General features: G+C 29.0%; 1 protein-coding gene across 4 annotated transcripts in view; it reads left to right on the plus strand.

The window, feature by feature from the left end:
* The first annotated feature begins 3,683 nt into the window (after positions 1-3,683).
* LOC129960763 (regulating synaptic membrane exocytosis protein 2-like) overlaps positions 3,684-23,970 on the plus strand; it is a 234,420-nt gene continuing 214,133 nt past the window's right edge. For all 4 annotated transcript variants that reach the window (XM_056074376.1, XM_056074378.1, XM_056074377.1 and 1 more), the window contains exon 1: positions 3,684-4,142. In XM_056074376.1, the coding sequence (XP_055930351.1) occupies positions 3,988-4,142 (155 nt within the window). In that variant the 5' untranslated portion in view covers positions 3,684-3,987. The remainder of the gene's footprint in view (positions 4,143-23,970) is intronic.

Raw genomic sequence — 23,970 nt, forward strand, 5'->3', positions numbered from 1 at the left:
ATTATGATGCCAGTACACACACCAAATTTCATTTATGCAGCTTATTGCATTGCTGGATATTCAGGCAGCCAATTTCTTGATGGATTTGATCAAAAACTGCATAGTTTACCAGTTTTCTTGTTAAAACTATATGGCAAATTTCAACTATCTAGTTTCCTCGTTTTATAATTATCATGCATATATACTCGCTAATGGATAGATAGGCAGACTTTTTGATGACGAATTTCACCTAAAATTATATAGATTATGTAAAGACATCAGAATAAGCCAATTTAATCGTTTTAGATCGTTTTTGAATTCTCGAAGCACGTAGCTTGTGGTGAATGCACCTAGTGTTTGATTCAATAAAACTTTTCTTCTTTTCCTTAAAATGCAATCCATTTTTTTACGTATGATTTGATTCCATGGGTTGAAGAAACTCACAAAATCCAAATGATTTCGAAATAGCAGTTACAAAAAAGGGCGAATGGGCTTTGACCTGAATTCGGGTAATATAATCAGGATAAACACAGAAAAAAAGGGCAGTTACTCTCCTTTTCTGCTTTATTATATAATATTACCAAAGTTTTAATATTACCCATATTTTATTACCACAGCAACTTTCCCTTGACTATCTCCTTCATTTCAATGTATTTATTAGCATCTCTTGAATTTTTTTGGCATCCAACGCTACAGGTAATTGAAAGCTAGCAAAAATTTCCAAATTACACGATTATCTTTCTTTTTATTTTTATTTCTGATTTTTAATTTTACCACGAATTAAAAGTAATTATACGCTAAGAAGTCCTTACTAAAGCAAAATCCAGAAAATGAAATGCAAATATTTGCTAATGACTCAAAGGCAAATATTTGAAGAAAAACTAGAAAAAAAAAAAAACAATTTGTTCACTTTTTTTGGTTTCTTATAACGATAATTTGTTTCAACGAAATCTTGATGTGAACATGATGACTGCCTTGCTCAGAAGTTTATTTTTTTTCAAGACATGAACATGGAAGGAAAAAAAAATAATATTGAGTGTACCTACATGTTAAAGAAGATTTGTTTTAATAATGAACTGAAATTCTTTTTTCTATTAATTCAAAAATATAACGTTTAATTGAAAAAAAAACATGAAAGTGATGGATTAGAATGTCATAAGACTACCTAAACATATTAGAAAAAGCTCAAAAGTGAAGATTTATTCCTTTAAAAGGCACTGTCCTTTTATTAGATAAATGTAATTTTATCAAAAATTATTAGGAGTTGAGTTTTCGTCCATTACACAAAGATTTGCCTTAATTGTTTCATTTCAGATAAGATATTTTGAGAAAAAAGGAAATTTCTCATGCTTTATTTATTTAATTTTGAAGGCTCGATACATTTAAATATTCGTAAAATACAACAAAACTGACATTCAAGAAAAGTTAGCTCAACACAATGTTAGTGTTTATGAAATATAAATAAAGAACTTAAAAAAATTCTAATGAATTAAACGGCAAACTTTTACAGCTTAATCATTATGGTAAAGAAAAATAATGAAATTTCCATTGGCCATTCAGATTTCATCTTAGAGAAATAATTGTTTGCTTTAAATTCAACTTGTTGTGATAACATTAACAAACTTCAGAAAAAACTTTGAACTGCAGTTAGAAAAATGCTCGTTTTGGTGTATGGATCTTTACCATTCAAAAATTGAAATCTCAAAACGTGTTATTAATTAAACAAGATTAATATGAAGAGACACAGAAGTTTAATTAGAATAAATTAATATACATCTCCACATTAGCTTCGACTGAGTTCTTCAAACAAAGAAATTACTTTTTTGTATTTGTATTATGCATTTTTTCCTCCCTCACTTATACAAAAGTTTTTTCATTCACTCTAATCCTTCTAACATTAACATTATGAGGAAGCAACATTCAAAAAGCGATTCAAAACATGAGTGTTTATATTAGCTCCCAATGTGAAAACCGTCATTGACATAAAAATAAAAACATTTTTTCAAGGCTAGATGTAGCAAATGATTTCATAGCTTAAAAATTAGATGGGGTTGGAAAGCAGGAGAAGTTTAAGAAATTCGCCATCACTAGAGCACATCCAAATACTGGGAATATGTTACGTCATTTTGAGCAACCCTTTGACTTCAATGACGAAAGTTTATCGTAAAATACCTAGGTAAAATTGCAGTCAAGTATTTCCTTTTTTAAAGTTTCAAGTCATTTGCGAATCATTTTGTATCTAATAATTTGTTTTTCCTACTTCTCTCTACTTTCGTTGCTGTCATCATTTTGTTGATGAAAATAATATTGATACGTCAATAGTATGATGCAAAATAGTATGCTTATAATACATTACATCCAAGAAAGGCATTACGAACTCATTTTCATACATATATTGTTTGCTTTATTTAAAAACTGTTGACCACTACTTAGAAATGATTAATTATATTTTAATTAACTTATTTCAAACAAAACAATGTCTTGATTACTTTTGGTTAATATATATATAGGACAGCTTACAGTAAATAAACATAGCCAATTTTTATTCTAAAAATTCGTTTTATCAAATGCAGATCATCTGAAACGATGTTCGACTCTCCATGTTGAACATATTCTCTGTAAAACCGTTTTCTCCTGTAGTATATACTTTCAACTGTGAAATCAACTTTTGTGAGGTTACGGGTTACTTCCCGAGAAAAACGAAATTAATACATACAACATATGGATATTTTCTTGATTGCGAATTATTTTTGCTAAATTTTTTAAAAAAAAGAGTATTTTGTGTTTTTATGTTAATATTCAGAACTCTTTCATCGTTTAAATCTAAATTTTTTAACACTGCATTTATGTTATAATATTTAATAAGAAATTGAATTATTTCGCAATTTTGTAAAACAGATGTGGAAATATAGTTCGAAATTAGTTGGAATTCCTATTTTTTTTTATTTTCTGGAATTTTTTTAAATTTTATTTCATTTTTAGTTGGAATTCCTATTTTTTATTTTTAAACTTGGAATTTATAAATATGTGATTACATAAATTTTTATTATTTATCACTTAAAGAGAAGATAAATTTAATTCTTTGAGATTATATAAATTTCAGTTGAGCGATGAAACTTTTTTCTTGTCTGACTGATCGTACTGAATTTTAATTTTTAACAAAAAAAAAAAAAATGTAATCATTGAAACTTCCTGAATTTAACTTCTTTCCCTTTTATAGATAAAGTATTTTAAACTTAATAATTATTTAAAATAGAAAGTGAATATGTGAAATATAAATTATTTTTAATAAATAAAAAAAACTTGTTTCGTAAATGAAATATATTTTTACGCTCATCCCATTCTTACTCTGAATGACATTGTATGAATTAGGAGTTTAAGGAGAGAAATTGAAAAAGTGCCTTCCCCATGTCTCACAGGGAAAAATAGGTTCGAGGCGAGTGAAAGTTTGGCGCTCCGATAGCACTGACACTCGTGCAATATTTTTATCAGACGATCACTCGCTCCCCTTCCCCCCCATGCGAATGGTCCACTTCTGACGTCAATCCACGGAGAGGCGCTGATTGGTCGCGTGACTGACGTATTATTTCCGTAACTTATTCATGAACGCCTCCCTCCCTTCTGACAGCGGTGCATGTATATGTACGTGACTCTGGCTTTACCGTTGCCCCCAGCACCTAAGGGCTGAGTGGGTCCCTCTCTCTTAGTCGTGACCTAGATGGCCCACCCTCAAAATCTCGCCGGCTCTCGCGAGGAAAGCCGTCACATCTACTACTACTACTACTGCTACCCAGAATGCACTGGTGCAGTCAAAGTCTTGGCGGCCATGCCTCTCCATAGAGGTTGCTGCGATGCTCTTTTACTAAGGCCGCGAGTTGCTTTCGGGTTCGAACTTTCAGCTGCCACGGGCTGGCGGGGCCATTGCTGCAATGTGTGCTCTTGCTGTTGGTGAGCGGGAAATCTGTTAGGATATCACCAGTCTTCCATTTTCATAGTCTTAGGACATCCATGTCGGAGACACAGGACAAGTCTGGGGGGCCCGTGCCCCTCATGCAGCCACCGTTTCCGGACCTCAGCCACTTGACGGAAGAGGAGCGCAGAATCATCGAAGGGGTCATGTTTCGTCAACAGAAAGAAGAGGAAAGAGAACAAGAAATACTCAGGTAAGGGCAATATATAATAAATAAATCCTCTGGGGTTTTATTGAGACGAATTTCGAAAACTGCTCTGCCATCATGGGGAAGCTCATGAATAATCTTTTTGTTTTGAATGAACGCAAGAATAATCATTTCTTTTTTTATTGGAGCTGTAGACAACCTTTAATTCTAAATAAAATAGTATAGAAAACAAGCAATTGCTAAAGTCGATAATATATACATTCGTTTTTGTTGTAAAAGTACTTTTTCGTCATTTGTGTCGTTTTTGTAGGTGAATATAGATGAACGATACAATTTTCTAAAAGAATCTTCCTCTCATGAAAATCGAATAAATAAATAAATAATATTTTTGTAATTGTTTACATATCTGAAGTGTACACATATGTTGAAAATATGCTCTTTGTTGATATCAAAAATAGAAAGAATTTTCTCTATTCTTTCATGGAGGTCCATAGATTGTATCCCGAAGTGAGTCTTTGAACTGAAAATTAATTTCATGACTATGATTTATCGAAATACAATATGTAGAGAGATCTTATTCAGCTCCTTGTATTAAAAAAGTCCCTTGTAACGCTGTATTTTATTTACCACTGCCGATTACCCAGAGATGATTCACGGATAAACCTTCAGAAATTTGTAAGATGATATTTATTGATTTTCAGTATCCTTTACTTTAAATTATAATTTTTTTTAAAAAATGATGTCCTATTTTTGATAATAATACGAATATCACTAACAGAATGTAATAAATACTAAGTAATGTTTACTAAATAATGTTTTAAGTAAATGTTTTCTTTAAATAATACGGAAACCTTAAAAAATTTAAATAGTTTTTCTACTTAAATTTCAGAATATTTTAGTTATTTCCTTAATTAGTATATTAATTAAGAAGTGACAGGTTGTGATCGATATTTTATTATTTAGAAAACTGAAAACAACATAAACTAGCAGTTTTCGATGTCTTCATATTCTTCCGGTACCATATTCTTCCAGTATAGTGTATATCTTAGAATCAAATTTTCTATTGTTTATCACTGTATATGAAGATGACTTATTATTTCGCATTAAAGCTTCGTTCTGAAATCTTTATAAAAATCGTTAATGTATTTGGCTTTTAATGAAAACAAATGTGATTTTTCTTTTCTTTTGCTGCATGTATTTTGCGATAAAGTACCTAGCAATTTTCAGATTTGACTTACAAATATATTATTCAAAATGTATTATGAGCCAAATATATATACGGTAAGAATACATGATGTATTAGATGATATGTTGTTAAAATGCGTAATATACATTGTAGATGGACCGATTTGTCCACAGTTTATTTTCTTTACAAAAACCGACTTATGATAAGGCCATGTAATTTATAAAAACGCAGTTTATCATCTCCCTGTTTTCTTTGATTTTTTTGTTGCTTAAAAGAGTTAAATTAGCTTTAAAAATATATTTAATAATTTTCAATGATTTCTGATAGATTCTATACTTATAAACAAAATAAGATTACAAAATTTTAATTAATTTTTGTAATATGCGAATGCTTCTTGATTTAAAATATACTCTTTGGGATTTGATGATTAACAATTTAATTTATCTAAAATGTATTTCAAAGTTATAAAGGTACAAATTTAATGTAGAACTACAATATTACTTCTGAAGTCTTTAGGACAAACTATTTTTTTTTTTCGTATGAACAGTTTTCTTAAAAGAAAGTTCAAATGATACACAATGATTCAATGAAAATTAATTTTGGAGTCGATGCCGAGTATTGTTTAGCAATGTTGAAATATATTTGAAAAGTTTTATTTGGATTTTCTCGAATCAGATATTTTCTAAATAGCGAAATTCATTATCCAAACAATTTCATATTATGATTTGCAACCGATTCAACTGGCAATGATTATTTATTATCCTCAGAGAGGGATTTCATGCATTCATAAAATAACATTTATTCATTCATTGTTTCGTTGTGGAGATGGATAAAAAAGTGCTCATTTTGAATGGAGGTTATCCTTCTTCTTGTTGGCGCACTTTGAACATCTGAGAGATGTAATGTAGTTCTTACTCAAAATTTAATAAAATGGAACTGATATAAAAATAAAATTTGAAATTCTTATTTTTTTTCTTTGTCATTCCTTGCAATTCATGCATGCTATTTCATTTGATCTTGTACTTAGGATTTTTTTGCGTATATTCATCAACTTTCCTTATTTATATATTCATTTAGACGATTTGTTTACTATTTTTGATATGAAAGCGAATTTTCTATATATTAAAGCGATTTCACAACGGATTTGGTATTGGTAATTTTGTTTATAAGTACATCTACTAAAATATTCACAATTTTTACCATTGTTCTTAAGTATGTTATGTAAAATAATGTATAGGAGGAAATATATTCGAATTTATGGATATAAATTATTTGGAAACCTTTCATTGAAGGAGAATAGAATGCAACAACTTGTTATTGAGATTTATTGTTTGTTGATGGAACAACCCACTATTATATTTGAAATATTTTTCTAAAGCTCAATTTAACAAGCGAATCTTTATTAAGGCTATCAAAATAAGTTTTGTTCTTGGAAAATTTCTTGTATTAAACACAAAAGTATACCCTAAATTAGTATTTTATCTATATTTCATTTCGAATAATTCTGACTCATTTAACGATATTTATTATTTGTATAATTAGATTAATATTTTAACATTCATTGGATATCATGAAATCGTTTTTAGACTATTTGGGATAATATTTTATCAAAGTAGATTGATATTTTTTATTCATACATTTTGTAGAGTTAGAAATCCTCTATTTCTTACGTATTCTATATTTCATAACTACGAAATAATTTCTTTTTGAAAAATTTATAATAAATATCGAATGTCTAGAAATTTGATCGTTAAAAAGATTATACAATATTATATAAATTTTTTTATTGTTAATTGCATGAACGTAAAATGGTCTTTAAAGGTTCGCTTTGTTTTGATAAATTTAAGCTGCATTTTCTACTTATCAAAAATTCTAACCGATTTTCTTTTGATATTACAAGTCCTGATAAAATTACAATTTTCCTCTGTAAGGATGAAACTTGTGTATTGATTCAATACTTTATTATCTAAGCTTAACACATAAAATAAAAATTTCTTCAGTCAATAGTGGAATTGTATACTAACAATTTTTTAGATTCCATTGATTGTTTTTCTAATAAATCCGTCATTCGAAATTAAAATTTTATGAAGTATGTTTTTCCTACAAGCACGTGTTTCAGCAAACCTATTGATTTTAGTTTACGAAGTACTAATTATGATTAACTCTTTTGAATTTAAAGTTAATTTCGAGGTTTTCATAGATTCAAGCAAAATATGTAATTTTAATAGTTTCAGATACATGATGGTATGCTTACTTTGCCAGAAATACCACTAAGAAATTTTTGAATTTAATTTTGGTTTTAATTGTAATACTAATAATTTTTAAACTATTATGATTAATTTTTTAACTAATCCTTTTCTTGTAATTTTTCAATAACTTTTAATAAATAATTGATGGACAATCGTTACTAAATAGTTTTGAAGGACAGGAATTTGTTCAGGGTATATAAATTCTGCATTTATTTTCATGAAAAGCAAACACGTGATATATTTTTCGAAATTTATTACAGTTTTCCGTGGAAAAATTAGGGTTTCTTATATTTCCTCTCGAAAGAGCTTGATTGCTATTTTGGAAATAAAGCGTGCTCTTTGTATGTCATTAGCAATTTATTAAAATGAAGTAAAATTTCGAAAAAAAAATATATGTCCTGATTTTCAGTCATAATTTGTTAATATCACTTTGAAATATTGCAGAAATTTGCGTGACTTTTGGAAATATAAAATTAAATGAAGCACTGTTTTATATTATTTTTTTACTACAATTCAAAAGTGAAAAGTTGAACCTGTTTTCGGAAAAAAATTCATTTTGGGGTTCATCGATTTTACATTAAAAATGAAATGGATTTTGCTATTGTACTCAGGACGAAAGAAACTGTTTTTTTAATTAATTCCTCAAAATTAAAGCAAAACTGGAATTTAATGATTAAAGTTTATTTTTTATTTTTTATAGAGCTTACTTTTATGTGGAAAGTATAAGTAATTTAATGTTTGGGGTTTATGTTTTAGTGCATTGGATTAGTCGTCTTTAGTTTTAGATTTCTTTACTATTTTGGTTATTTAACTGAGATGTTATAAGCACTTAAACTAATCTAAAATAAAATAAAATAAGAATAAAATAAATCTTTCATACATAAATGCTAGAATAAATATCTTCCAAAGTCTTATTTTTAAAATCTGTGTACATCTATGATTCTAATAGCAATGTTTCATTACGTTTTTAAAAAATTCTGTGTGATTTTTGAAAGCAAAAAGTCTGTACGGGAAAATGAAGGAAATATGAAAATTTCTATTCTGAAAATGTTATACAAGACTTCATAAAATCATGAAAAATTTTCATTTAATTTAATTAGAATAAAATAAATTTCTCGACCAAAACAGCATTTTTTAAAAAATTTTACCCAAGTACAAAGAAAGAAAAAAATATCAAAGTGATTTTCTTTTCAGTATTAAAGGGAACTTTGTTACTTATTCAGAATTTTGTAATCTTAATCAAAGCGAATAACATAATCTACTTTGTTACTTATTCAGAATCAAAGCGAATAACATAATCCTTTCCATTAATCTTCTTAACTTTTTTATTAGGCATCGAATGCTTTTTTCATCTTAAGTGTCTTAATCTTACAGATTTAAAAGAGCAATTCTTGTATATATATATATAAATTTATTTCGTATTTCTCGGAAACGGCTCTAACGATTTGGCTCAAATTTTATGTTCAGATAAAGTTTTGCTTTTTAAATTTATATATATAGGTGTCTTTCCTGGTAAAACGCGATTTTATATAACATTTTTTATAATTATTAGAATAAGTCTATTCAACTTCCGAAGTGTCGGCAGTGCAGTATAGTGGTCAGAACAACATGAATGACGCGTGCATTGTGGATCCTCGGTTCGAATCGCGGTTTTAGTTTTATTTATTTATATTTAGTATTTTTTCTTTTTAAGTTTATCTATATAGGTGTATTTCGTGAAAAAATGCGATATTACCCATAAAAAAATATTTTTTTTATAACTAACTATTAGAGCCTTTTACTATCTGCTCTCATGCTGACAATGTCAGATAGCACCATTTCGGACCCAATTTCACCACGGTAAAACTGAATGTAAGTTCAAAAATATAAGTAATGATAAATATACTGTAAAATGAGTACTCTAATATGAGAGATTGTTCCGAATAAATTATTTAACTAAGTGCATTCATGATTATTTTTTTATTTAGATGACCAGTTCCTATGTAGGCAGGATTGAAAAATATTCATATGTAATCAGTATGTGATTCGTATCTAAATATTTTCTCCAAAAAAACTCGATTTTGTAAAAAAGACTCCCTAGAGAAGCTTGGTTTCCCAGGTATTGATTTGTTAATGCTTCATCTTATAAACAAGAGGAAAAATCTTTACCTGCATCTGTTGTCTCAAATTGCCTAATCGCAATCACAAACTTTATTATTTTATTTTCGAGCTTCTGTAATATATATATATATATATATATATATATATATATATATGTTTGTGTGTGTGTGTGTGTGTGTGTGTATGCGTGCGTGCGCGTGCGCATAAAAAATCAATAGCGAGATCATCAATGTAAAACAAGGAAAAAGGCTGAAAGTAAACTGGAGAAATGCGAAGACTACCCTGTGTAGCAAGTGTTTATTTCCTTAATTATTGCAATGAGATATATATTAATAAATAATTACAAATAATAAAAATTACAAAAATTAAATTTTTATACGATTTCCATAGCGAAAAAACGTCAGAGAATAAAATGATTTTTTCACACTCATCTATAAAGATACGACATATCATGATTCCATCAGTAAAACTTGCTGAGATATTAAAAAGCAAATGTATTGATTTAGATATTTTTTCCATACCTGTGTCTTATGTTTGCGCTGCCAGACTTTCATTGTGAATTTCAGTTATAATATACATATCACGAAAGATTATTAAAAGTGCAGAATCCGAAAATGACAATGCGTTTATTGATTGTTATTAAATTTTTAAAAATGGTAAATTGATACATTAATTTGAGAGCTTAGAAACTTTTTGAAAAGGGACACCTGCGATACCTATATAAACTTGCATTCTTTGAACAATACGTGCCCATATACAATCGAGTTCATCACATGTGACTTAAAGACAGGCTTTTTGAATTCATCAGCAAAGATCTATACGGGGTGTACAAGCAAAGCTAATTCATCCGTTAGTTCAGACATAAAGCCATACAAAATTAATTAAATATATCTTTATCATATACATATCAGTACCCTGTTATCCAAACTGGAAGAAGCAAAGTGTTTCCAAAAACACCACACCTCACATTTACTGTTTTATAGGTAAAAGAGTTCATTAATTTTTTTTAACTCGATTAAAACAATATTCGGCCGTCCAAATTGCATTTCTCAAAAAAGAAGAATTCGATTTTATCTATAGTAAGCACCCAATGGGAGGAAACATCAGATATGAGAAGCTTCCAGTATGGTGGTTGGTGCTCGCCACCCGGGTAGGCACAGAAATGATGTGGGTCGACTACCCCTTACCGAAGATGGGATGTGCTTCCCCTGGCAAAGTTTTACCGTGGTCAGTAATGATCTTTAGGACTCAGCCTTAGTTCCCTCCAATGCTGTCGCGGCGGTCCTGTCATTCAAATTTATCCATGTGCCTCAGGACAGGTCGTAGTAGTCAATGTGTGATTTCCTATAGTAGGGTCCACCCATAAAAGTTTGTTCATAAAATTCTGTAATTGTCCATGTAACTGTTATATCAGTCTGTGTACTCCACGAATACTGTTAGGATGCAAGTTATTATGTTCAAATATTTTCTACATTATCAACTTTGGAATGTTGAATTCTAGACTGACTGCTCATACATTAGCATGAGAGTGATTTAAATCAAAATGTCAATTCTTGCAGTAAGAGTTCTATATTTTGCAATTGTTAAACGATTCTGTCAACACATTTTTCTTAAGGATGCCGGGAATTCGGTAAATGGCATTAGTATTCTTTTATATCTAGACCAGAAATACGATTGCATACAGCATAAAAAGTCAGCATTTCCAAACTATCCTTGTTAATGAAATATGTAATTCTTTTGAAAATCGCAGTATTATGAGAAAAAAAATTATTTTCTTATTCAGCTTTCCAGGACTTCTTTTAAATGTTCAGTTTCTCAAGTTTTTCTTCTCTTTCTTATAAAGTTGAAGCAATTATCGACCAATATAACGCGTGAACAGCAAATTTCTTAAAAGCTCAAATGAATGAATGATATACTATTTGACAAATATTTGAATACGACAGTTTTTCCATATTGAATAAATTTGCATTTATAAAATAAATATTTCCATTTAAATTTGTGATCAGTCCCTCTGTATTTAAAAATAAGCGTATCTTTGCAAATTTTGTGGATAGAAACATGGAAATTGGCGCGTACGTAGATGAATGTTACTAATTGACACTTTTATATGGGGGAAGTATAAAAATTTAATTATTTTTATTTTTTAAATATTAGCCTCCACAGAAGTCAAAGTGTTTCCATACAGTTTCCCACCTTATTTAAGAAGGCCGCGGTGGCCTGGTTGTAGGTCTCGCCTTCGGAACAGGAGAGTTTCAGGTTCGAAACCCGATTCCACCGAAGAACCTTCGTGTAAGAGGGTCTGGTGCACTCTAAAACGTCTGAGCCAAACGTCCTCCCGCTTTTGTGGTGTAGAGAGGGTGGTGCCAGCTCAGGTGTCGTCCTCGTCATCTTCAAAATTACGAGGTCCGTCCCAAAATAGTCCTAGTGTTGCTTTAAAACGGGACTTTAATATAACCAAACTAAACCCACCTTATTTAATAGAACTTTGGAATTAGAAGTAAGTGCAAATATTGTATTTAGGCATATACTTCTAATTACAAATTTTTGTTAAGTTAACACTAATTGTAAATAAAAAAATTTCTTCACTTTTTTTAGATATTCTGTATATTTATATACACATATATATAATTTCAATGCTTCCTTGTTCCTAAAATTAAGTATTTTTTGGTTAAGCGTACTCGAACTTCATTTTTATCTCTGAGTTGTAAGTAGTTTTCCTACGGTTCTTAGAGGCACTGCGCATCTAAAATAAAGCTATTTCTGTTAAATTTAGGGAAAATCCCCTTTTTAAGCTACATAAGTTCTACGCTCTGAATGTGTTTCCATATCTTCCACACACACACACACACACACACACACACACACACACACACACACACACACACACACACACACACACACACACACACACACACACACACACACACACACACACACACACACACACACGTCTGAGCTTATCTCATGTGATGTTAAAAGAAAATTTTGTTGAGAACTAATGAACTCCTTATCTTAAAAAAATACAAAGATATAAACAAGCAGGAAATAAACCCGTGTAAAGATGAGAATTGGAGATTGTGACGGAATATGTAGCACTAACTCTATATACATGCAACTTGTTCAAAATCCCTCATTAGTAAGCAAAAAATTAAATAACATAACATAAATAATAACTTACTATAGATTATCTATCCCATGCTTCATTTACAGCTAGTAAAATTCGGATATATCACATGCAGAACTAAGGCTTATATGAATGAAACTGGGATTATGAACTCAAAATGTTTTAACATCATTCTAAATTATATAAAACAGGAAAATTGTATCTGTATAATAACAAAACAAAGTAGTAATTATAAAAAGTTGGCAAATTTTTTAAAAATAACATTATTGATAAAACGGAAACTTATGGCTTTCACGATCTCTTCACAAGTATTTCATTTGATAAATTTTTAGGATTTTTATTGAAATATTTTTGTGTTCAAAAAGTTTATTTCACATTCCTCATTTATTGGCTTTATCAATTATTACATGTTCAGTAGCTTAATTTTTAATGGAGAAAATGCTTTTCAACATATAAAAGGCATCTCTCAGGGAACTGGCTATTTATGAACACTGACCAACGTATTTTTGTTGTGACGTATTGTGACGTTTTATTGTGACCAACGTATTATGAGTGATAATTTAATGTGCAGTGATAATAATTATGCCACAAAAAACAAACAAAAAAAAACAATCCGATCACTTAAGAAATAATTAATAAAGTTTCTTCCTCTCTCTATCAAAATGTTTTTAAGATATAAAGAAAGAATTATCTATCAGAGCGATGTTAACTTAATACATATGGATGAGGAGATATAAATAACTACGACACATAGTTTTGTACACAATAATAAAAAATGCAATGAATGAGAGGAAATGAAAATATTACCAATTTCTTACTTTTCGGCTTAGCTGCCATTCAATTTGAGGAGAGAAAGAATTAAGATGAGAAGGAACTTTATAAATGGATCGCTGGATCAATTTGAAAATCCTGGTCTCATAGAACGCCGTCGGCCAGTTATGAGGTCGTCATAAGAGTGAAACTTTTAACAGATTAGTGGATTTCATGGATCGAAACAAACGAAGTTGCGTAGTCGAGAAATGTATGGGTGGGTACTCCAAACCTTCCCATTCGAATCCTTGAGTTTGGCCCGAAGGGAGATCAGGATTTTCAAACTGATCCAGTGTTGGATCAGCATGAATGGCAGTTACGCCGAAAATTAATAAATTGATAATATTTTCATTTCCGTTTCATATTGTTATGTACTGGGTTTTTTATTTTTGTGTACAAAATTATGTGTATTACTAACTGGTACTCCCTCGTAAGGGCCATCCAAGCTAGCAAGATTTAATCTAAACATCGAAAATGCGTTTCGCACCCTATTTTTACTGGCTTCTAAAAATACTTTTCTGCCAGTTGCTCTTCGAAATGTTTTTAAAAATATAAACGTTTTTTATAGTTTATCCTTTTAATTTTTAAATGTTATTATCTTCTTAATTTTCATAGGTTTTTTTTTATCTTCCAACATTTCAATAGTTATACAAATTGCAAAATTTTGATGCGAAAGTTTGTAATTTGATTTTTATTAAGTATAAGCTAAACAAGATGCTAAACTAGGACATGATGCTTCTCCTCCGTCTTTTCCTTCAATACGATGCTCGCTTTCTTTTTGATGGTTTAGTCTTTGGTTTATCATTGAAGTATTTTTAAAAATCTATTTTAGCTTTTGGGATGAAAGTAATATAAGTTTGGGTTTTTTTAATAGACAATACTTTCTACAGAAAACGCCGAAACTTTTTCGTGCGGTTCTCATTCATTTAATTCTCTGATTTTTTTCTATACATCGAACTTTAACAGTAATCTTGAATTTTCGATGGATAAGCAGTTTCGGGATATCGAATAAAATTATTATAAACATAATAAAAATTTTCGCATTAAAAAATTAAGTGCATTTTTTATATTTAAAAAGTGACCATGGATTTTGATCATTAGAAGGAATGAACAAAAGCTATTTTCATGGAATGTAAATTAAATAAAAAATATATTTTCATGACTCTTACTGCGATAAAATTACTTGGATGACCGAAAGTCGTTTATGAAAAAGTAATTACTATTTGCCAGTGAGTTATATTTTTTCTTAGTCAATAAATTTGAATTTTCTTATATCAGCAAATTTTATAAATAGAAGTATTGACCTTTAAACGTGCATGCATGAATATAAGACATTTTACTAACTGAAATTTTTACACTATGGAGACTGTCTAAAAATTTTATTTTTTAAAACTTTCTATTATTAGCCTATACAGAAATATATACTTGTATATTCTTACAATTTCTACCTTATTTAAGGTAACATTGTAATTGAACGGATATCTCAAATACGATATTTAAAGAAGTAAGCTCTTGTTCCATTTTTTTGGGACAACCTGAATCTAATAAAACCACATGACTTAAAAGTATCAAATTGTTGGGGGCTTAAAAACTGATTAATTTTGTAAAAAAAAACCATTACATGATAGATTTTATTTACTCACATCATGATTGGGCTTGAGCAACTATTATATTTTATGTTAAAATTATCGCTGAACCAAAGATCAAATTTCAAATTTTTGATTTATTTTGAATTTTTCTGCACTGAATTATGAGAATGAGATGAATGTAGAAAATAAAAGTTAAGGATGTAGACACATTATTTATTCTGAATATTGTGCTTATCACAGGAAATAAGAATAATTTAAAATATAATCATGATGTTAATATTATATTAAATTAACATATGTTATAAAAACCGTCTTCTATGGCATTCATTTCCTCCAATATCGGCCATTTAAAATCGATGCGTTCTTCTGTATATATATGTATATATTTTCTCTTATTCAAGATGGCCTGTGTTTTCAGGTAATTGTGTTTTTCCTAAAACAAATTCATTCTTTTTTAAACACTAGCTGAACTGTGATTATACCTTTAAACAGAACTTCCATATTTGGAGGCCTACTTTCCAAGGATAGTTGACATTCAATTCATTTATTCAGTAAATTATAAGAAAATCGCATCTTGTTCAATTTATTAAATCTATCAGTTATTTCAACCTCGCCTAAATCAAGAAATTTTGCAACACAATTATTCGGCATTTGAAATAATCAAGGAAAAAAAAACATTCAGATTTTGAAATTTACAAAATTAACATCAAGGAAAAAATTTTTTTGTAACTTATTTGAAGCTCTTTTCAATCTCTCTTTCTTCTGTTTCTTTATTTTGCCAGTTCGTGACATTTTTTCCTGACACTTTTGAAATCGTGATAATTTTTCTCCCATACACATCGGAATTTCCCCCCTTTTTTACACAATAGTTCATCATCTTCATTTCTACTGCATGAATGTTTTTATGAAGATATATATTAGTCTAATAGTTATAGCCTCAAATCATTGAATTAAAAAATAGTAACTGCCACAGGCCAAATAAAAGAAAGCCTTCCTTTAGAGCTATCTGAAATATTCAGTATTGCCAGAAGCCTTTGACGTAAAAAACACTAGCACGGGCACTTCATGCACAAATTCAAATTCCATGAAAATTTCGAATTAGTATCATATCGCCCCTTTCTTCACTGTGTAAATCTTTCGTGTTTTAATATCTAAATAAAAATGTAGACATCTACATCTGGTACAAGCATTTTAAATAAAAAATTTACAAGTCTATAAAATTCGTCGCCATTTTACTCCGCTGATCCTACAACAAACGAATATAATTTAAAAATAAAAATGTTATAGAAATATTCTAACTTCAAATCCAGTACGTCACTGAAAACAGTAATATTAGTAATAAAGTAAATTCCTCTGAACAAACACACCCAGGAAACCAAATAAAAAACTTACTCTTCGTGTTTAAATTATTAAATGTAAAAATAATGCAATGTATTTCGCACAATTATCCATCTTTATTTCGATGTTTTGTAAATGCATCTAAGGCGCCAAAGAGAAAAACAAAAGCTAGAAAACAGAAAGAAGATTCGACCTTTCAATACTGAAAAATACCTGAAGTGGGGCAAAATTCAATGACTCACGTATTGGTTCGTTTGCTAAGAATGCTAAATGCTTCCTTTACTTATTTCATCTTCACTATAAGAATATTCAATAATTATCGCTGCTTGGCAAAGTAGAAGGATTCCTTTCCGATTCCCTTCTCTATAAGAAGATGAAAATGCTTCTGCCTGCATTAATATTTTCAGTTGGTTTGTATCGATTTAATACAGGAACGTGTCTGCATAAAACGAACATATATATAAAAAAATTTCAACCCCGCATTTTATAAATTGTAATCTGCATATTTTCCTATGAAATTTTATAACAGGGAAAACTGATATTGAATTTGTAGTTAAGCCTAAATTAAAATATACCAAATATTTCCGAACTAATATTACATATTATTACAAACTAGACATCTCCTGCTGTCCTCATCAATTAATGCCGCATTAATTTCATGTTGTCAACCAAATTTAATTTAGCTATTGAATTCATTCAATTTTTGGTATGCTGAAAGCATTAATTATTACGAAAAAATAAAACATATAAAAATGTATTAATACTATTTGAACTAAATTTTGGTACAAAAAAAATGAAAATGTTTGTAGTTTTTCACTGAACGTTTTATATTACATTTAATTGTTTTGAATGGGTTAGACCAAATGACTTACTAAAAAAGGAGATAGAAATAAGATTATTTATCATTGGTAGAGCATGAAGCTAATTTAAGTTTTAATAATCGTATATTATTTAGCTAATTATAAATTATATATTTAAGCAAATTATAAAATACAAATTAATTGCTGTAAATGTTTTTACTCAAAAACTAAACAAAATTATTATGAAATGCTCTACCAAAAATATCTAAAAGTATATATGTTAGCTCATTTCAGTGATAGAAACCACATAAATCACTCATATATGTATTAAATATATTGTATGTTAATTATAATTAATATAATATGCATTACCCTATGCTCATAATAACACCTCAGAAAAAAAATCACCATGTATTAGTTGTAAAATATCTAAATCACATTTAATCTAGTTACATCGCATAAATGAGTAATATAATTTAATTGCTTCTGATACTTTTTTTAATATAAGAAAAATGCTTTTTCTTATGCGATATATAATGGAACATATTTAAGCTTTAGAAATTATGAAAATTTCTTAAGTAATTTACAAGCATGTAATAAATATCATATAACAAATCTAATCCTGGAATAAGAAATTACTTTATACATAAAATCACACACGGAGGGAGGAAAAAAAATCTGATGCTAGTTAAGTTATAATATCACATACTACCTTTACATAGACTTAGAATTAAGTTAAACCTTGATTTAAAAAAAATTGACGTATAGTGATATTTTTCAACAAAAGAAAAAAGCTTAAAGATTCGATGAAGCCAGAAAATGAATTTGACTTTAATTTTAACAATGAAATTTACCATTGGAAATCATATCTGAAAATATTTTTACACATTTATTAAAATCAAAGAGAAGTTGTACAGTTAAATTTATGTAACTCAAAAGAAAGCCGTTGGAATTTTAAGATGGTGTAAAAAATATCTTTGGCTGATATTTTGGGAAGTTATCTTGTGTAATTAATTAAATTTAGCTTAATTTTTAATTAGTTATAATAAATTTTACTAGAAATTTAAGAATAAGTATTTAAAAAAACCTTACTTCTCTCCAAAATTTGATCCAATTGATTTCTAAGATCCTGGTAATGCTCTCAGGGCATTTCTTGCCTATCCCACTCTTGTCACACCACTACTCAGATGACACAACGGATGACAAGAGCATTCAATTCGGTCCTTTTCAAAATTTAAAAAAGCTCGAAAATTGTTCAGGAAATAAGCAGTCCGAAGTGACTGAATAATACATCGATTACTAAAAAGGCAGTTTCTTTCACGCCTGAAGTGTGTCAGTTTGATAAACACGGCAGTTTCTTCCAACGGACCAGCACCTCACATTTGCGGTGCCCCTAGGCAGGTGTTCAAGAACAGCTGACGATGAAGTCAACTATGACAAGCTGTTCTGCTATTCAGGAAGTTATCTCTAAAGTCTATACTAAAAGGATCTTCAGAGAGATTTTTTGATTCAAAAAATTTCACATCCATTTTTTAACGAAAAATTTTATGGTTTGCGCAACATTTTTGCTATTATTTTCCTGGATGTTTTACGCTCTCTTATAATATTACATATACAAACTAGATTTCTGGAATTTTCATAAATACTCTTATTCAGGACTGAAAAATTTTCCAACTAAATCTTGACTTTCGAGATGAGAGGTTGGTTAGTAAAATTACGGTTTAGATTTTCATTGACTGCTTGCATCAAGTGATTCCGATTACTTACAAAAACATGGCTCCCCAGGGCCAAAAACTTAAGCTTTTCCCCTTTTTACGTTTGAGATATAATTCGAATACTTTGAGACTTTTTTACTTCGCGTGTTTCATATTTGTAAGGATGGAAAATTTGTAACCAATTTTTCGTTTTTTTTTTTTTTTTTTTTTTTTCCCCATCTTCTAAAATTTTGTTCAATCATTGGTTTGTTCCACTGAGAATAAAATATTTGATTAATTATAGAGCTTTTTATATATTAATTTAGATCAAACTTATCTCACAGAGAGGGAACCACTTCGGTTTTAATCTGAGAAATGTTAAGCCGCAATATTAGTAATCCGAATTATGAACAGAATGAAAGGTAGAAAATAATAAAAATGAAAAGGTTTTTTAAACACCAGAAATAATATTTTTATATCAAAAATCAAGCAGTATTATGAAGAATTAAGATACGATTTACGTATTAAAAAAGAAATACTTGGTGATTCATTGAAAATTAAAATATATTATGTATGTAATTAAAATTCTCATTCCCTAAGTGTATTTATAATTGCACGTTTTTATGGTTTTGTTGCTACATCCATATCTATACATAGTATAAAATGAAGTCTCTTGAAAGCGTCTGTATGTTGAAACCCGAAAAACACATGAAATACTTAACTAATTTTGGAGATATTTGAACCATTTTGTAGGGAATTTATTGGAGAAGATTTTAGTATATTGAAGTCATATTAAAATAAAAAAAGGAGTTTTATAATTGCGATTTTAATTATTTTCTTACAATGATTCGCGCATGTGTAAAGCAGCAATATCTGTGCTTTGCACTTATCCTCACATGAGCGGAAATCTCAAACTGCGCATGCTCAAATAGCAAGAGCTGTGGTATACATATCCGAAACATTTCTTTGTTTACGTCTGATTTTAAACAGCGATTCAAAACTCATTATGCCCCCCCCCCAAAAAAAAAAAACAGAAAATCCCACCTTAACCGGAGTACATTAAATGCCATAACGCTTTGTTTTTTTCTTTACTTTGTTTGTCGTAACTTTGTTTGCAAGGCATCAATGCTCCAAAAAAGGAAGCTCATTTCATCGCGAATATAATTTAAGCTTTCTCCAAGATATCTCATTCCAATATGCATTTTGTATTAAAATTATTATAATTGCATTAAATTTAAGAATTATACTTAAAAATTCTTACCAAATGGAAGTAGTTTAATGGTTTCACACTAGGCAAATTGTAATGCTTGTTAATATAAAAATGTTTTGGTGATTTAGTATGGAAAGAAGATGCTTCAAATTTTGAAATAAACTGAATTTTTATTTCTTATTTGTTTTCATAAATTATTTGAAAAATCCTTTTTATTTATCTTAATCTCAATGTCAATATCTACTGATAGATTTTACTTGCATGTACTTGCAAGAATTTATGCAATTTTCTCTCTCTCTCTCTTTCTTTTTTTTTAGTATGGCAGTGACATTGCATCTGGTTTTATGAAACGAAATTCAAAATATATCATTAACGTATTTTCAATATATAAATTATGTTAACATCAATAAATATTCAGAGCTAAAAGTTGTGTAAGAGTAATGAAGAAACTGAGTAAACTTACTTCTTTCAAAACATTCTTGCAAGGGCTGAACTCCTTTTACACAATGCAAAAAGAAATAAATAGTCTATTTGAAAGTGAAATGACACTATTTCACTAACTTCAGAAGGAACAGTTATCGAATCAGAACAAATATTGAAGAAGCTGTAGCATTTTGCCTTTAGGCCTAATGTGAGAAACCCTGTAGAATTAATTGTTCCAACTATTAATCGATTCCAGCTTATCCCTCACCGTCCCCTATCTGCTTCTTTCTCTCTAGGCACAAATGTTTAAAATAAGCAACTTCTTATAGAGAGAAGGCTTTTGGTCATTAAATTTCTGTAACTTAATACTATTTGTTGTTTTGCTTTGAAAACCTCAGCTTTAGTAGATTTCCAGGCGGTAAAAAAAATTAGTCTTTTAGGTTTGTCAAAGATTTGGCTTAAATCATTTTAATTCTTAAGTATTTTGTGAATAAAAGCTTAAAAAAGTACCTTTCCCTTTAAATACAGCTAATCGATTCCTTAATTTTGGATCCAGGGCAAGTGCCTGCCTCGCCTTAGTTACGCCTCTGATTTGATACCCATTTGATATGATTTGGAAAATTTCTGGGTATTTGAAGTCTTTATTGATTTTGGAAAACCTTTCCTGAGTTATTTAGATCTTTGTTGTTTTTCGTATCCAGGTTTAGAAATGCATCAACAAGCCTCAATAAATTCTGAATTCGGTTGCATTTTTTTTTTTTCTTGGTGATACGGCTAATAATTTTTTTAAATCTTTGATTCGTACTTTCCAGTTCTTAATTGACAATTTATGTAATAAATGCAATAAATTAAAAAAAAAAGAATTTTTGAATGCAAGAGTGGCAAATAAAAAGTTAGGGATTCAGATTTTATGACTTCTTCCTTCTCCATTATTTCTGATTTTAAATATTTTGAAATGATGCCACAGATAATTTTATGCCTATCATTTGTTATAGCATCGCATATTTTAAGGGAAACCCTAATTAATTAGAATTTGTGTCCCATGGGAAAAATTTCATCAATGCTAATAATGGTTTTCATTATTATTTGCTGAATTCTCTACATATATTATTTATTCGTTGGCTTCATTAACAGTTTCAGGAGTAAAAAGTATTCTAATAGGCCTACAAAATCTTGGTGATTATGGCGTTAGTATTTGCAGTACACTTCTCTACAATCTTCATGTTTTATATATTCACTTTGTTGTACTACATTTCCATTATCAATAAGTTTTTATTCCAAGAAAACTAAAGCCATCATATCTTATATATATATTTTTATCTTTGCCTTTAATTTGCAGTTGCGTTCGCCTCCCTTTTTGGAGAAAGTTTCAGTTGTTTTATCATTTTATAATGCATAATGAAGTACAGAGCTCCGTGCAACTTTCGTATCAAAAATTTTCCATCGAATTTTCAAAAAAATATGCTTTAAATTATTGTAAAAGTATTAAATTATTTTGAATTACTGTCAATAATTTTAAACAGAAAATACAGCGATCACGGGAAGATCAGTGGTCCATCGCGGAAGATACTTCAGGATCTGTGTTTTTGGAGATATAATCTTTTTCTTGGTACAGAAACAGAGTTTGGAAGCACAACTAAATCCTTAATGTTTTTAAAAATTATGTAAGAACTCAAAGAAAAGTAGCGATTTTAAATGCTCTACTTTTACATAAAACTTTACCAAAATGTATTAAAAATGCATACATTTTAATAATTTTAGTTCTTGAGATAAAATCCGTTACAAAAGATGAAAAAGAGAGGAAGAAGAAAGGGGAAAATGAAACAACGTTTTCTTACTTGATCCTTCACTTTGAAAAGCATTTTTGAAAAGGCTATAAATTTCTTATTTGTGGCAAATTGAGTGAAATGCAAAAAGTTAACTATATATAATATGATAACTATATGGTTCAGTACATATGACAATGAATTTTCAAAAATTTGAATTTTGCCTAATTTTTTCCAGAAAATACTATATTAATAAATTGTAACAATTGACATCATGAGAAAAGTTGCCTACAGTTATCTTTCGCGTACAGAACTATCTGTTGGCATTGTTTTTCTTGTCCATAACCTCTTAAGTTTTTTTTTTAGGTTCACAACTTATTAACTTTCCACCATAAATCATTTTTTTATAGTTGAAACTGGACAAGTTAGCAAAATAGCACTCATTCTAAGTCTCAAACTATTTTGAGAATTTTGATTATAATCTTAAACTATGCCTATGATGACTGGTTTCTAAATATGAATGAATACTCACTGTACTGAACTTTGCCCCTTTTTTTTTCATGTTTTCATGGATGATTGCTTAAAGATAGCTAATTCGAAAACTAACTGTTCCTTTGTGTAAATAATCAAACTGATTTTGTTTCGAAAAGTACAGTTAGGAATGCAAGCAAATTCATCAAACATGGATTGGAATATAATGGTCAGGCTTCAAAAGAGACAGGCCAAGTTTGCTCCTTTATTAAACTTCAGAAGTTGTAATATTATATTAATCGAAGCCAAGTTATAAATCTTGGACTCGTTTCTAAAGGACGAGCCACATCAATATTTGCAAGTTAGATTAGATCTATTAATAAAATCATAATTTAGCTGATACCAGGTAAACGAAATCAAATATAAAAATAAAATGCAATATATATTACAAATGTAGGAGATTGAAATTTTTATAAAGGTTTCGAAGAATAATAAAGAAAACAATGAATGAAAGCGGCATTTTTCACTCAATTTGGAATCAATAAGTTTTAAATTAAATTAAAATGAGAAAAATCTGTAGTAACAAAATTTCTTATATTGAAGCAACAAAAATCTAACTTCTAATCATTTTCCCCAAAACTTTTGCAATATAGAAATTTTAATAAGAGAAGGTTTATCTATTTTCTAAAATATTGTATTTTTTCACAACTAAACATATGCTTTCTAGTTTATTTCATTTTGATTTTTAACTCAATAGATGGAGCTGAGATCGTTTTATTTATTTCTTATGATGACGAGGCGTAGTATAGACGTAAATATTATAGGAGCATGTAGCATTAAACGCGGGAAAATTGAATTTAGTTTAAAGTTGTGGATCTGAACTGATAGGTTTATTTTCTTCACCAAGTTTGTGGAATTTTTACTTTCAACCGGTATGTTCTTTGCTTTTATATTTTATATTTGTTTTTTGGTTTTATGATAAAATGGTCTTTTTGTAGTTTGGTTTGATTTAATTTTTCTGTGGTCTTGCTTAGATTTTAAATTTTGAAATACTATTTTGCTTATTATTGTGTAATTTATGGTCTTTGATTTTTTGATACTAATTCTTATCTC

The sequence above is a fragment of the Argiope bruennichi genome, chromosome X2 (assembly GCF_947563725.1).
Source record: "Argiope bruennichi chromosome X2, qqArgBrue1.1, whole genome shotgun sequence".
Classification (NCBI taxonomy): domain Eukaryota; kingdom Metazoa; phylum Arthropoda; class Arachnida; order Araneae; family Araneidae; genus Argiope; species Argiope bruennichi.